Source organism: Monodelphis domestica, chromosome 4 (assembly GCF_027887165.1).
Source record: "Monodelphis domestica isolate mMonDom1 chromosome 4, mMonDom1.pri, whole genome shotgun sequence".
NCBI lineage: Eukaryota > Metazoa > Chordata > Mammalia > Didelphimorphia > Didelphidae > Monodelphis > Monodelphis domestica.
In genome coordinates this window covers 284,927,315-284,942,230 of record NC_077230.1, presented here as the reverse complement: position 1 = coordinate 284,942,230, position 14,916 = coordinate 284,927,315, and the positions used below count along the sequence as shown (strand labels likewise).

General features: G+C 34.4%; 1 protein-coding gene across 6 annotated transcripts in view; it reads left to right on the top strand.

Moving 5' to 3' along the window:
• Window positions 1-14,916, top strand: part of OPCML (opioid binding protein/cell adhesion molecule like) — a 1,618,997-nt gene that overhangs the window by 1,212,350 nt on the left and 391,731 nt on the right. For all 6 annotated transcript variants that reach the window (XM_056825126.1, XM_056825127.1, XM_056825125.1 and 3 more), the window contains one exon: window positions 8,571-8,803. In XM_056825126.1, coding sequence (XP_056681104.1) covers window positions 8,571-8,803 — 233 coding nt within the window. The remainder of the gene's footprint in view (window positions 1-8,570; window positions 8,804-14,916) is intronic.

Sequence of the window (14,916 nt, the reverse complement as noted above, 5' to 3'; positions counted from 1 at the left end):
AATAAGCAGAGCTTCCCAGCGACTTGAAAGACATTCTTTGAGTGAGTCTCTGCTTTCTCTACTGTTTCCTCACTCTATATTCTTCTTCTGTAAGAAATGGTAGGAGGTGGGACTTCTTCATCATTATATAAATGCATTTAATATTTCCCAATATTTTTATTATCACCCAAGAAAATTTTTCTTTTCTTGTTAAAATGAACATCAACAAAAAATAATGAAATAAAATGAACAAGAATGAATGATGATAAAAGAAATTGTCTTAAATTGGAGGTGAATGAAGGAACCAATCCCATTCTGGTTCTGTTCCCTACTTACAAATAGAAAAATAGACCCTTACACTTAAAAGAAACCCTAGGACTCTTAGGATTACTCTATTTTAGTCAGAATGGACCTTAGAGATCATCTCATTAAAGGTTTCACATAGTTGACTTCTTCGGGTAGCCACCCACACCAATGACATCTGAAGGTTTTTAACATTTTTTTCTGTTTCATACAACCCTTTGAAAGTTTAGTTAAAGCTATAGACATAACTACTCCCAACAATGGACAGGAATTTTTTTTAAATTTTAATTCAAAGTGTTAGTTATAGATTAGTGAAAATAAAGATAGCTTTTTTTCATAACTTTCTTAAATATATCCATGTATATCTTTTTTTTTCCTTTTCTTCCCTTTCCTCATTTGTTCCCCTCTCTAGCCTTCTCACTCTTTTCCTTCCATTTCCCTTTCCTCCTTTCCTCCCTGAACTATCTTCTCCCTCTCTTCTTCTCCTCTGTCCTTTCTCCTTCCCTTTCCTATCTCTCCTATCCTTTTTCCTCTTTTCCCTCACCTCTTACCTTCCTCCCTCTTTTCCTCTCCTTTTCCCTCTCCCACTTCTCTCTCTTTTTCTTTCCTCCCCTTACAATCTCAATGAGCCCAGAAGTTTTAAAGTGCTCTATTTCCTCAGAACTGTTGAGCTCAAATCTTCTGCCAGCCTTAGTGTCCTCAGAAACAGAGATTATATGCACAGACCTCCTTGCCTAGTCTTTACTTTCCATAAGAAACAAAAACCTAAAGATTTTAATCAACTTATCCAAGGTCATCTAATCAAATATTGTCTCCAAACAATGAATTTCTTCCACAACATCTTTTAAAAGTGATATTTCAGCCTCTCTCTCAAGACCTTTGCTGACAGTGAATTGATGACCTTCCAAGGCAGCCCATTCCATTGTTAGAAGTCCATGATTGTTCAAAAGTTTTCCTTCTATTAAGCCTCCTGGTTCCTTCCACCCACTGATTCAAAGACTAGGTACTTAAAAATCACAATGGCTTTTCAGAGTTAGCCTTGAATGTCCCTTCCTTGAACCTGGATGAAAGAGAGAATATAGAGCTGGAAATTAATTTTCTGAAGCCCTTAAGAGCCTAGAATGAGGTGATTAGAAAAGTGCCATTAACCTTCTCCTCTTCACTCTCAAATGCCTCTCATTAAACTTCAACCCCCACCCCTTTTTTGTTTGTTAATGAAGGGCTATGGTATGACCTTAAACAGCAAGGGCCAAAACTAGATTTAAAAGAACACCTGAACTTTGTTTTCTTTAAGTTTTTCCTGGAGCTCTCTATTTACTGTTATTACACAGCCAAACAGAGGGCCCCCATGGTGATGGAAGGAGATAAGAAAATCACTGAAGCCATTTCTTTCTCCACAAATTTGTGTAACTTGAAACAAAATGCACATCACCAACTAACAAACACCAGCATTGTACTATTTTCTTATGAGCATCATATTAGGAACTAAAAGAGAATATCTCTGCCCCATCCAGTTGTCTTTTTCCCAATTATCTCCTTTTGCATTTGCATTATTATCATTGTTACTAATAGCATTGCATTAATGTTATTTCAGATAATAATAGGAATTTTCACTTTCATGATGTTTTTAGATTCCACAGCATTTTCATATGTATTATCTCATTTTATTATTACAATAAACCTTAGTAGGTAGAGAAAGTATTATCCCTTTTTTATAGGTGGCAATACTGAGCCTCAGAATTGTGAAGTGACTTGCCCAAGATCCCAAAGCTAATAAATAGAAGATTCAGTATCTAAACATAAACATCTGACTCTAAAACCAACACTGTTTTTATTCCTCTTGGTACCAACTAATTACGGTACGAAGTGGGCAGAATAGGTGGGCATCTATGTAAGAAACCTTCAGTGTCCCCAAGAAGACCTCTTATCTTTACTAATGTTTTTCCCCTCTTAGTTCTGTTTTTTTATTCCTGAAACTATTTGGTAGAAGCATCATTTTTTAAAAATCCAAATAAGTAATTTTTCCTTTAAAATATACTAAAATAAAGGCATCCCAAGAAGAGGGAATATATCATCCTTCCTATGTATCTGATCCTTCTCTAACATGCTGTTTTAAAGGGAAATAGAGCATGATGTCATTTAGGAGTACATATTGGAAACAAGAACTTGAAAGCATAAGGTTGTTTAATTATCACTGTTGGGTGGCAGAGTTAAGTGAGTATTTCTGTTGAATTCTCTCAACATAGTCCTCTAACTTTTAGAAACCAATTACATTCAATTCTGAGGGATAAAACCAACAACAATATCAACAACAATAGAACACAGTAAATAATTTTTTTCTATTGAGAAAGATAGGAAAAAAAAAGGTCTAGAGACACTGTCATGGGGGTTGGCTAGGAGCAGTGGTGGGAGTGACCAACACCCATAGATGAAAAGGGATCTAAAAACCTGGTGAGAAAGAGATTTCAGATGATTCCTCTGTTATCACTCAGTGCAGGACTAGGTGCTATTTGGCAACTCTGTCGCTCATTATCCAATTCCACAGCAAAGAGGAGTGGTATCATTCTCAAGAGTCCAGCTAGCTCTACCTAGATAAGGATCAAAGTATAGACCAGAAGAACAATGACTAGAATTCTGTCCAGCTCATCCCACCTTGGAAACACTAACAACATATAGAATCCCTCCCCTGCTCAGACCTATCTGTAAAAGTAGCAGGATATAAAGTAAGAAGAATAGCCCAGGTGCCCCACTATTACCCCAAGAAGTATTTGGGAACCTGACCTTAAAAACATGTTTTGGTGTCAGAAAAGCTTACAGCACAAACTCAGAAGATAACAGTGCCTTAAGTAATTCTATAAGCAAAACCCTTGAAGAAAAAAATGTCAACTGAACACAATTCTGACAAGAATTTGTGGAAGATCTGAAGAAATAAACATTTTAAAGAGTAAAAATAAAAATGAAGCAAATAAAAATGAGAAAGAGAAATAAGAGCAATGCAAGAAAATTAAGAAAAGAAAATTAATAACTTGAAGCACAAAAATACTCAAAGAATAACTCCTTAAAGATTAGAATTGATCAAGTAGAAGCTAAAGACCTCATATTGTAGTAAGAAAAAATGCAACATAGTTCAATATTGAAAAATACAGGAAAAAATGTAGCATATCTAATATGAAAAACAACTGAACTGGGGAAAAATCAAGAGAAGATTATGTAAAAATTATTATGTTACCTGGAAATGATGATCAAAAATACCCTAAATATCATATTTCAAAATATTATACAAAAATTGTGTGAAAATTTTAGTACAAGAGAGTAAAATAGAATAAAAATCTACTGATCATCTTCTAAAAGATATCTCAAAATAAAAACTTCTGGGAACACTATAGCTAATTTTTAGTGCTTCCAAATCAATGAGAAAATATTGCAAGAAGCCAGAAAGAAATACTTCAGATAACATGGAAGTACTTTCAGTATCACATAAGACTTAGCAGCTACTACTAAAAAATAATAGAGGTCTTGGAATGTGATATTTGGAAAGACAAACATACTAGAATTACAACCAAAAGTAACCTACTACACAAAACTAAGTATGATAATATGGAGGAGGATACATGGATATTTAATAAAATAGAAGACTTTCAAACATTACTGATCAAAATGCCAAAGGTGAATAGAAATCTTGAAATTCAAACACAAGACTCAATAGAAGGATAAAAAGATAAATGAATAAAATCATGAGGGACTAAATAAGGTTAAACTTTTTACATTACTAAATGGAAAGATAACATATGCAACCACTAAAAACTTTATCATGACAGAATGATTCTATTTAAATAAAGCAATTATCAGACAGTCTATTTTGGTAGCATGATCTCAAAAGAAAAATGAAAAGTTGAGAAAGAAATATGTTCTGGGATAAGAGGGAAGGGAGAAGAAGATTAAGGAAAATGATTTCACAATAATGAACCACTCAATGAGAGTTTTTACCATAGATAGAAAAATAGAGGTGGGCAGGAAATGTTGTAGTCTCACTCATTTAAATTAATTCAAATTGGGACATTACACATTAGTGAAAAAGGTACATCCTTAACACATTAACAGTTGTGTATAGACATTCATCTTCCAAAAGAATAAGATTTCTAAAGAAGAGACAAACCTTTATTTCAGGGGAAAAAATAGCATGAAAAATTTCCTACTTCACTTTTCAAAAAAGAAATAAGCCAAAGATCAAAGAAAGGAGGGGTATATAAGAGGTAAGGTAGACTAAAGGGAGCAATGGTCAGAGGCAAAACAGACTTTTGAGACAGGTTAAAAAAGGATAAATAAAAGAGAATATGATGGAGAGAAATACATGAAAATCATAACTTGAATGGTATAAACATACTTGTTGAAAAGAAGAAAATAGCAGAATGGATTAGAAAACAGAATTTAACAACATATTTTTTACAAGAGACAACCTTATGTAGATACACATAGATATTTTAAAATAAGGGGCTGGAGAAGAAACTATTATGCCTCAGCTTAAGTTAAAAAAAAAAAAGATACAGGTAGCAATCATGATGTCAGGCAAAGCAAAAGTAAAAGTATAAGTCATTAAAAGAGATAATAAAAGAAACTACATTTCACTAAAAGGTACCATAATCAATGAACTAATATCAGTACTGAAAATATATGCACCAAATGGCATGATATCCCATTTCTTGAAGGAAAAATCAAATGGACTATAGGACTATAGGAGGAAAATAAACAGTAAAACTACAGCACTAGGGGCTTTCCTTGGACCTATATGTATATAGATATTATATATCACCATAAAATGAACAAGAAAGAAGATAAGGAGATATATAGAATTATAGGAAAGTTAGATATGTTAGATACCTTTGGAGAATATTGAATATGAATAAAATAGGGTATATCTTATTCATAGATATATGTTACCTTCACAAAAACTGACCCTGTATTAATTCATAAACCTATAAGCATATATGTATAGAAGAGTAGAAATATTAAATACATCTTTTTTCAGATCAAAATGCAGTAAAAAATTAAGCAAGTTTCTCTTATAAATGGTCTTATTTCTAAAATGTATGGAGAACTGAGCCAAATTTATAAAAAAATAGGAATCATTTTTTTATTTATTAATGATCAAAGGATTTGAACAGATAGTTTTCATCTTAAGAAATCAAAACTATTAATTGTCATATAAAAATTCCAAATCAAGAATAATTACAGAAATATGAATTAAAATAGCTCTGATGTATCACTTTATGCCCATTGGGTTGGCCAAAATGACAGAAAAGGAAATTACAAGGACTACTAGATCTATAATACAAGGATATCAAAGAAAAAAGGAAAGGAGCCCATATTTAAAAAAAATAACTTTTTACATTTGCAAATGGAAACTGAGGGGATACCCATAAGTTAGAGAGTGGCTACACAAATTATATGAGTGTAATGGAATACTATTGTGCTGTAAAAAATGATGAATGAGGGAACAGCTGGGTGGCTCAGTGGATTGAGAACCAGGTCTAGAGATGGGAGGTCCTAGGTTCAAATATGACCTCAGACACTTCCCAGCTGTGTGACCCTGGGCAAGTCACTTAACCCCCATTGCCTAGCCCTTACCACTGTTCTACCTTAGCACCAATACACAGTGTTGATTCCAAAATGGAAGGTAAGGGTTTAAAAAAAAATGAGTAGCTTCAGAAAAACCTGGGCAGACCTGTATGAATTGATACAAAGTGAAATCAGTAGAAACAGGAGAATAATCTATAGATTATATAGTAATATCAACTGTATACACATCAACAAATAAAAATAATAAACTGTGAAAGACTTAGTAACTCTAATCAATATAATGACCTCTCACATTGCCAAAGTACTCAAGATATAAATTCTTATTTACCTTCAGATAGAGAACTGATGTACTCAGAGTGTGGAATGAAACATATTTTTCCTTTATTTTTCTTGAGTTTGTTTGGGGAACATAACAAATTTAGAAATATCTTTTACATGACTTCCTGTGTTTAATGGATACTTTTTTTCCTTCTCAATGGGTGGGGGAGGGACTGAAAAGAGAGGGAGAATTTGGAACTAAAAATAAAAATAAATGAATGTGAGCATTTATATCTTAGAAATATAAAAAGGCTACAAGTCTGGGCTTGTTTTATTGTTTTTAATCTCTAAACTTAAGAAATTATTTTTTAAATGTTAATAAAGCATATTAAATCTAAAGTTGTGTTATATATACATTGCATGCCCCTCCCCAGATAGTTGTTAATCATTTTCCAATACACTTTTAGAGGCATTGTAGTACAAATTGAGGAATGGTACATGATATGAATGAATAAATATGTAAAGAAAAAGAAGTCTTGCCACTCAGAAAATAATCCACCCACTTCACAGCTTTCTTTCAGACCAACCCTGTAAGAATTGGTAATAAAAATATTTACTTGTAACTTCCTCTGTCTGATCCTCCGTGAAAGAATAAGCCAAATAAAAAGTGAATCTCATTTGTGTTTACAAACTTGAGTGGGATGAGAGGATAGATAAGGAGTAGAAATTACCTTCACTTTTAATTGATATTGAACCATAAAAGTATGATGCTATTCCCTGGGATGGGATTAAATGGCTGGAATCACTTGCCTAGATTCTTTTGCTCTTACCTCTCCAAAACACTTAAACAGCTGCCATATTTTTACTCCAAATGGCAGAATTTCTAGTGAAATATACTTTTTTATTATATATTAGAACATTAAGGTATATATTGATTGTATAAAGGTATTAAAGGAATGTCATATAATGAAAAAAGTAGGGTATGTGAATGCAGTAGAGAAATTGGAATTCCAAGTCTATTACTTACTATCAATTTTTCAGAAGAAAGATTTGAAGCCAGATCTTCCTCATTTCATGTCCATTGTTCTATCTACTCTGCCTAGGTGACTTTCATCTTAGAGTTAAAAGATCTGAATTTGAATCCAATCCTAGAATCTTATAAACTGTTATACTTCTTTTTAGCATCTCTGAAACTCATTGTCCTTATCTATAAAATAGAGATGATGATAATAATTTATATTCATAGATGACTTCAAGGTTTATAAAGTAATTTCATAACAACACGCTGAGGGAGGTAATGGTAGTTTTATTTTAAGGTTTGGGGGAGTTTGGGAAGGCAGAAAAATTATTAGCACTGAGCAGGTCTAAAACAAAATAGATCCAATTCATTTTGAAATGGCACTAGAAGATATTTAAGGTAGCTAGTTGTCTTAGTGGATAGAGATCCAGGTTTGGAGATGGAAGGTCCTGGGTTTAAATATGATATCAGACACTTGCTAGCTGAATAACCCTGAGAAAGTCACTTAATACCAATTGCCTAACCCTTACTTAATGTTATACATAAGGGAAGGAGGAGGAGGAAGAGCAGGAGAAGGAGGAAGAGGAGGAGAAGGAGAAGAAGGAGAAGAAGAACAAAAAGAACAAGAAGAACAAGAACAAGAACAAGAAGACTAAATTTGAAGTCAAAAATCCTAAATCCTAAATTCAAAACATGGTTATGGCTTTTATTACTTTTGGTGAAGCATTTCACCTTTGTGGGCCTCAGTTTCCTCATCTTTAAAGTGAAAGAAATGAATTAGAAGACCTGACAATTCTCAATCTATTTCCCTTAGATCCTATGAATTTTTCAATTAATTCATGTGAAGACTTTTTTTGTGAGTTATCATGACATATTTTAAATCTTAGGGTAGCTTAATAGCTTCCATTTATAAAATACTTTATGTTTGACCACGATCTTTTCTTGGAAGTTCTCTGAGAATAAAGTAGGTAATAAAAGCTTTATCATTAAATTTTACCAAAGAGGGAACTAAGGCTTAGAGACGTAAGTGCACTTGGTTGTTGTTAAGCCATTACTCAGCTAATAAGGAACAGTCAGGATTTTAGCCCGTATCATTTGACTTCAAATTCAGTTTTCTTCCTACTCTACAACCTTATATTGGTAAACTCATAGTTTGGTTAGCCATCAGTTTCCAGCAGATGCTCAGAGGATGTAGACTAATTACAATGTCAGCTGGGAGAGGATAGGAAATGAAGGTTAATCTGATACAACAAAACACTGTATGAATCAAATGAATTTATTATTATTATTGTCTACTATTTGGAAAACCCATGCTACTGTCTCCCTCTATTAGTGAGGACAATCCAGGACTAATTGTATCTGAAAGTTGAAAATTATTCTTTCTTAACAAATTATTCTAATCCAAATCTCTCTGTGTGTCTGTCTACTTTAACAGGTGTACTGTAGATGCCCGGGTCACAAGGGTAGCCTGGCTAAACCGCAGCACAATCCTCTATGCTGGAAATGACAAGTGGTCCATAGACCCCCGTGTGGTCATTGTGGCCAACACGAAAACCCAGTACAGCATCATGATCCAAGATGTGGATGTGTATGATGAGGGCCCATACACCTGCTCTGTACAGACTGATAATCATCCAAAAACTTCTAGGGTCCATCTCATAGTACAAGGTAAGTTTCAGCACTGTCCAGTTGCTATTACATAAGTTTTGGCTATCACTGCTCCTGTGTTTGTGGATGAAATTGATACTTTTTTGTTGCATGAAAAAAGGAAAATCCTTTCTCTACTAATGTCCAGGAAACCCAAGCCCTAAAACCTTAGTTTGGTACTCTGGGCTTGCATTGCATCAAATGATACTGGGTCAAATATTTTCTGCTTGGTCCCCCTCCTTCCCTGTGTGTCAGATCAGCAGGCTGTCAAGTTGTCTGTTCATATTCCTACTCCTTGTATTCCCATAAACCAGGTTATTGACAAGTTCCATTTGGGCTCCCAATGTGGGCATGATTTTTTAAAATGTGCTTTGGAGTACAAATTAAAGGACAAATATTGTCTTTGCCTTCAAGAAGTTCCCATGTTAGTTTATTAGGTGTATTTGAAGGTACAAGTGATCTAAGTTATTCAGGTGTGCACTTTATAGAGAATGCTTTGACATTGCTAAATGTATATTAGAGCCATTTGCTGTCAGAATTAATCAGAATACTCTTACCCACTCTCCAAAGAAATTCTAACCTTATGACAGATGTCAGTTTCAACTACTTTCTATCTATCCTTGGGATCAATCTAAGAACTAGCTGTGTGACCCTGGGAAACTCACTCAACATTTCTGTGCCTTTGTTTTCTCATCTGTAAAATAACAGTATAAGATTCAAAAACCTCTAACATCCGTCCAGGTTGTAATAGTTGATCCTTTGAACTTTCCTGCTTAATAAAGCTCTATGCTTCAGAGAATCTTTAAAATGTTTCTTCTTATGTGTTTCCTTTTCTTACTGAGTCATTCCAATATATATATATATATATTCCATAGTCTCTGAAACATATTAAATAGCAACAGCTTACATGCATTTTTTTCTTATATCCAGCCTAGCAGTACCAAGATAAACATTTGTTCATTGTTCATGGATTATATTCTATTCTATTGGAGAGAAAAAAGAAAAACAATAACTATGATTTCAGCAGTGTCCGTATTTTTTCTACAGGTGCAAATTGTAGAACTCCATCTTCATGAGTTGATCTGGCCAGAAATTTTCTTTGACACTTGTGGCTCAACTTTCTGTTAATGAGCCTCTCCAAGCATAGCTTGGCTAATTCATGTAAAACAAGGTCAATAGGCAGATGGAAAGATGGATGAACAGACAGGCAAACAGGACAGACAGACAGACAGACAGACAGACAGACAGATAGATAGATAGATAGATAGATAGATAGATAGATAGATAGATAGATAGATAGATAGACAGACAGACAGACAGACAGTTGGACACAGAAAGACAGACAAGACAGATAGACAGATAGACAGACATAGATAGAGATAATATATTCCATTTCTTTGATTTTTAAAAGTCTTTCCAACTTGGTAAAACCTATTAAATCTTAAGTGACATAGATATAGTTTTCAAGGAGAGTTGGTCAACTTTATACCAGGAAGAGAATTGGGAGTAGACCTTACATGGAAAAGCAGGACTGCCTGACTAAATGGCTATAAAGATAAATTAATGATATGGGATATTCCTTTTTAGAAAATGGGAGAAGTACATGGTGAAGATAACTAATTGGAATAAGTTGCAGTGTCTTTTCAAAGTTCCTTGGGGGTATAAAAAACAAGACTGTCTGAATTTTGGCTGCCCCACCTGCCACCTGGGCTCTGTTCCAGAGTAGCTAAAATTTTTCAGCATTGGAAGTGACATGTCAATGGCACCTCGGTGGCCTTGACAGCAAAGTTATCTTCAAATTCAGGAAATGTGGCACTGAAATAAAAAGAACTGTCAGAACCATACAGGAACAGGCTCAAATAGAACAAGGCTATCACTTTTCAGGAAATAAGACGGATCATGTAAGCACGTCAAAGTCAACATAGGCCACAAAGGCTTTTTGCTAAGGAGCATAAGTGAATGATGTTCTCTGTTGTCCTGTTCAAGAAATATTTTGGGTTAAGAAGTGGAAAACCAGGCTTCTCCCCGTGGGATGTGGGGCATTTGGCCAGAGACTATGTGGAAAGAGGTAAATGGATAAGGATGGAGTTTCTTTCTTAAAATATCTATTGTTCCCAGCTTCCAAGGTTCAATCCAATAGATCCTTATAACTTGAGCATGTTCAAGGTAGCCTGTATAAAAGGCAAGATAAGGAAAGTCACTGGGAACCTTTGCAGACCACCCTGTCACCTCTTCCATATCACTGATGAGAGGTTACAGGAAGGGGACCTAGAGAGACTGGACGGTGGGCTCTCTTTGCTGACAAAGGGAGACTTAGTCTTTCATTGGAAACCAATTGGTTTTCCAGTGGTTGGAAGCAAAGAGACCCCCGCTGCTCAATTAGAAAGGAACTTGAGAGCACTGTTTCTTCACGACGGCTATCGGCTTTTGTCCAGTCTATAGATTAATTTTTCAGAGTTAGTGTTAGTTCAGGTTAGATAAAGATAATGAAACTTTCCTAATCCTCTTAAAGAAGATTTATCTGACTGAGTAGAAAGCTTTTGGAATACAATAAGGCATGTATAAAACTGGGCCCTAATCTTTCCTTTAATTTCAAACTGCTGATGGGTATTGATTTTTCAATGAGAAAAACTGAAAAATTTCCGAGCTGTGACTTGTCTGTTTAAAAATGCTCATGTTTATCTTCTGTCCACGTGCAAACATCAGTACCTCCTTACTTCAGCCAATTGGCTTTCCTCAGAAGAGAGGGAAAGCCCAAGGTTGTCACCTAATATATTCTTCTCTGATCTTGTAATATGTACATCAGAGAGATGCTTCCTCTTTAACCTCAGAATTTATACTTTTCTATTGTATGAGGTAGTCTTTGCCACAGATATGATAGAAACCCTTTCAGATCTTTTTTGGTTGAGAGAAAAGAATGACTTTATTAGAGTGTATCTTTTAATATGAGGGAATCTCTCCAACTATTTACTCATCTATTTAGCAAGCATTTATTAAATGCCAATTGAATGCATACATGATATCATATTTGTTTTTTATAAAAAATACTAAGAAAGTACATTTTCCTTACTTTCAAGAAACTTCTAATTTAATTGGGACTACAGTACATAATATGCAAATATATAAAGATTTATTCCAAAACAGCATAAGCATATGTGTTTTACTGTGGTGTGGGCTATTTATTTACATGCTTAGGCCATTAAAAATCAAAGGACAAATTAAAATATAATGGAATTATTTAAAATAAGATTTTTTTTATAAATTACTTTTATTATTTTATTTCATTTGTATTCCTGGATGTATTCTTTTCTCCTCTTTTACTCAGTGAAGCATCCTGTAACAGTATAAAAATGAAAGGGGAGAAAGGTAGATCAGAAAAATTAACCAAGAGATCAAACAAAGGCTAACAGTCTATGAACTGTTAAACATGCATAGTACTCCACACATTTAAAGAAAGGAAAGTTTTCAACTTTCTCTGGGGCCAACCTTGGTCATTATTTAATTAAATAGTATTCAATTCCTTTATGACTCTTCCATTTACATTATTGTAGGCACTGAGGATAGTTTTCCTGATTCTGCTTACAACATTCAGAATCAGTACCCATTCTTCCCTTAATGCTTTTCTTGGAATTCTTCATATTTACATTTCCTAAGTTATATTAATATTTTATTATATTCATGAACCACAATCTGTTTAGTCATTCCCTAAGCAGTGCACATCTATTTTATTTCTAGTTCTCTGCTACCACAAAAAAGTGTTACTCTCATTTTTTTTCATATCTATGACTTCCTTCCATAATGTATCTAATGGTGGGATTTAGGGGCAAAAGGGTATAGATATATTAGTAATATTTTAACCTATTATAAATTATTTTTCATAATGGTTGCACTAATTTGTAGTTTTACCAATGTACACAACTCTTTAACCCCTATAGCACTGACTCTTTGTCTCTTTTGTCATTTTTTTCTAAAATTTTGGATATGAGACAAAATGCCAGTTAGGTTGATGGGCATTTCTCTTATTTTTGGAGTTGGTGTTTTGGAGAAAGGTAATAGTATGTGGTTGGGAAGCAGAGTGACCAGCCAATATACTATTGTAGTGACCCAACAATAAGATTTGTTGTAATGTGAGTTAGAAATACAGCTTTGAAATAAAAACAATCAAATCTGAAAGGTAGAGAAACTAGTAAAATTGCATATAACAATATAAATATATGTAAATTCACATATATATAAAACATTAATAATGTTGATAAATGTTTATTTACAGGGCAGGTAGGTGACTCAGTGGACTGAGAACCAGGCCAAGAGATGGGAACTCATAGGTTCATATAGACTGCAGATAGTTCCTAGCTGGGTAACCCTGGACAAGTCATTTCAATCCCCAACTCCCCCACCCCTCATTGTTTAGCCCTTTACTACTCTTCTGCCTTGTAACCAATATGCAATGTTTATTCTAAGATTGAAAGTAAGAGTTTCTTAAAAAATGAAGAAAATTCTTATTTAATTGAATTTGTTTAATTTGATAGCATGTTCTAGTCCTATTACCTGCAAAGAGAAAGATATAATAGAGGAATAATATGAAAGAGAAGATGAATACTCTGGTTTTAGGCATGATGAGTTTGAAGTGACATTGGAAAATCTGTACTGGGTGGTTAGATATGGCTGGTGGGGGGGGGTAAAAAATTTAAACACTGGCAGTATAGCTTTGGAAATGATCATTATTGAGATAATAGTTATTAATAATAATAAACTCATACAAGAGTGCTTTAAGCTATAAATATTGGTGAACTTTGGGGGACTAAGAAATGGGAGATAAAAGTAGAGGGTCAAGAATTGACATTTAGGAATATCTTTTTTTTTTTTGTGATGAGAGGGAGAAAGAGAATAAAGAAAGAGAACCAAGGGGCAGCTGGGTAGCTCAGTGGATTGAGAGTTAGTCCTAGAGACAGGAGGTCCTAGGTTCAAATGTGGCCTCAGACACTTCCCAGCTCTGTGACTCTGGGCAAGTCACTTGACTCCCATTGCCTAGCCCTTACCACTCTTCTGCCTTGGAATCAATACAGATTATTGATTCCAAAACAGAAGAGAAAGAAAGAAAGAAAGAAAGAAAGAAAGAAAGAAAGAAAGAAAGAAAGAAAGAAAGAAAGAAAGAAAGAAAGAAAGAAAGAAAGAAAGAAAGAAAGAAAGAAAGAAAGAAAGAAAGAAAGGAAGGAAGGAAGGAAGGAAGGAAGGAAGGAAGGAAGGAAGGAAGGAAGAAAGGAAGAAAGAAAGGAAGGAAGAAAGGAAGAAAGAACTAATGAAGTAAACAGAGAAAGAACAGTGGAAGGGGTAGGTAAATAATCAAAAAAGGGTCCAAAAAGTCTTTGTAAGAAAGTTTCTTAGAAGAGTTGATCAATACATGGTGGTTGGTAGATGAGAGTGAGGACTAAAATGAAATTATTTGAAATATCTAGAAAGGAGTCAGAAGTGACAATAGTTTCAGTGAAGTAAAGGCATTGTGCCTGAATGAACTAGATAGCAGAGGGTTAAGAAAAAAATTCTGTGGTTTAAAAAAAGACAGTATTCTTGGTCTAAAAATTTAGTTGGGAAAAGAAAGAGATAGAAATAGTAGTTGAAAGAAGCAGAAATAGTCAACCGAGGCCTCCTTACTCAAAAACCTCTTCCCACGGCAGTGACTAAAGTGATGAGCTATTGAACAGCTATTTTTTCTCTCCTACCTACCCTCAATGAAATGACTGTCACTGTAGATTTCTTGTATAACAGGAATGGTTGACAGAAAGTATTTGCCCATCAGCCTGCCTTCATGTATCATGTGATTTTTTTCCACCCATTTTAAGATCCCAAACTTCAGAATTACTCTTGTTTCTCCCCACTGTTTTCTATGTGACATCATGCATGGCACAGCAGCACAAGATGCTTTCAGACACTTTCAGACCAAAGTGTTTTGGTTTGTTAGACAAATAAATAAGCTGTGCATATCTATGGGGTAGGTGGACAACAAGTTCACTCAATGGAAAACAGGATAATAGGACAGACCTGGAATCAGAAAGACTCAGTTTCCAGAGTTCAAATCCAATCTCAGACACTTCCTAGATATGTGGCCCTGGACAAGTCACTTAATACTGCCTCAG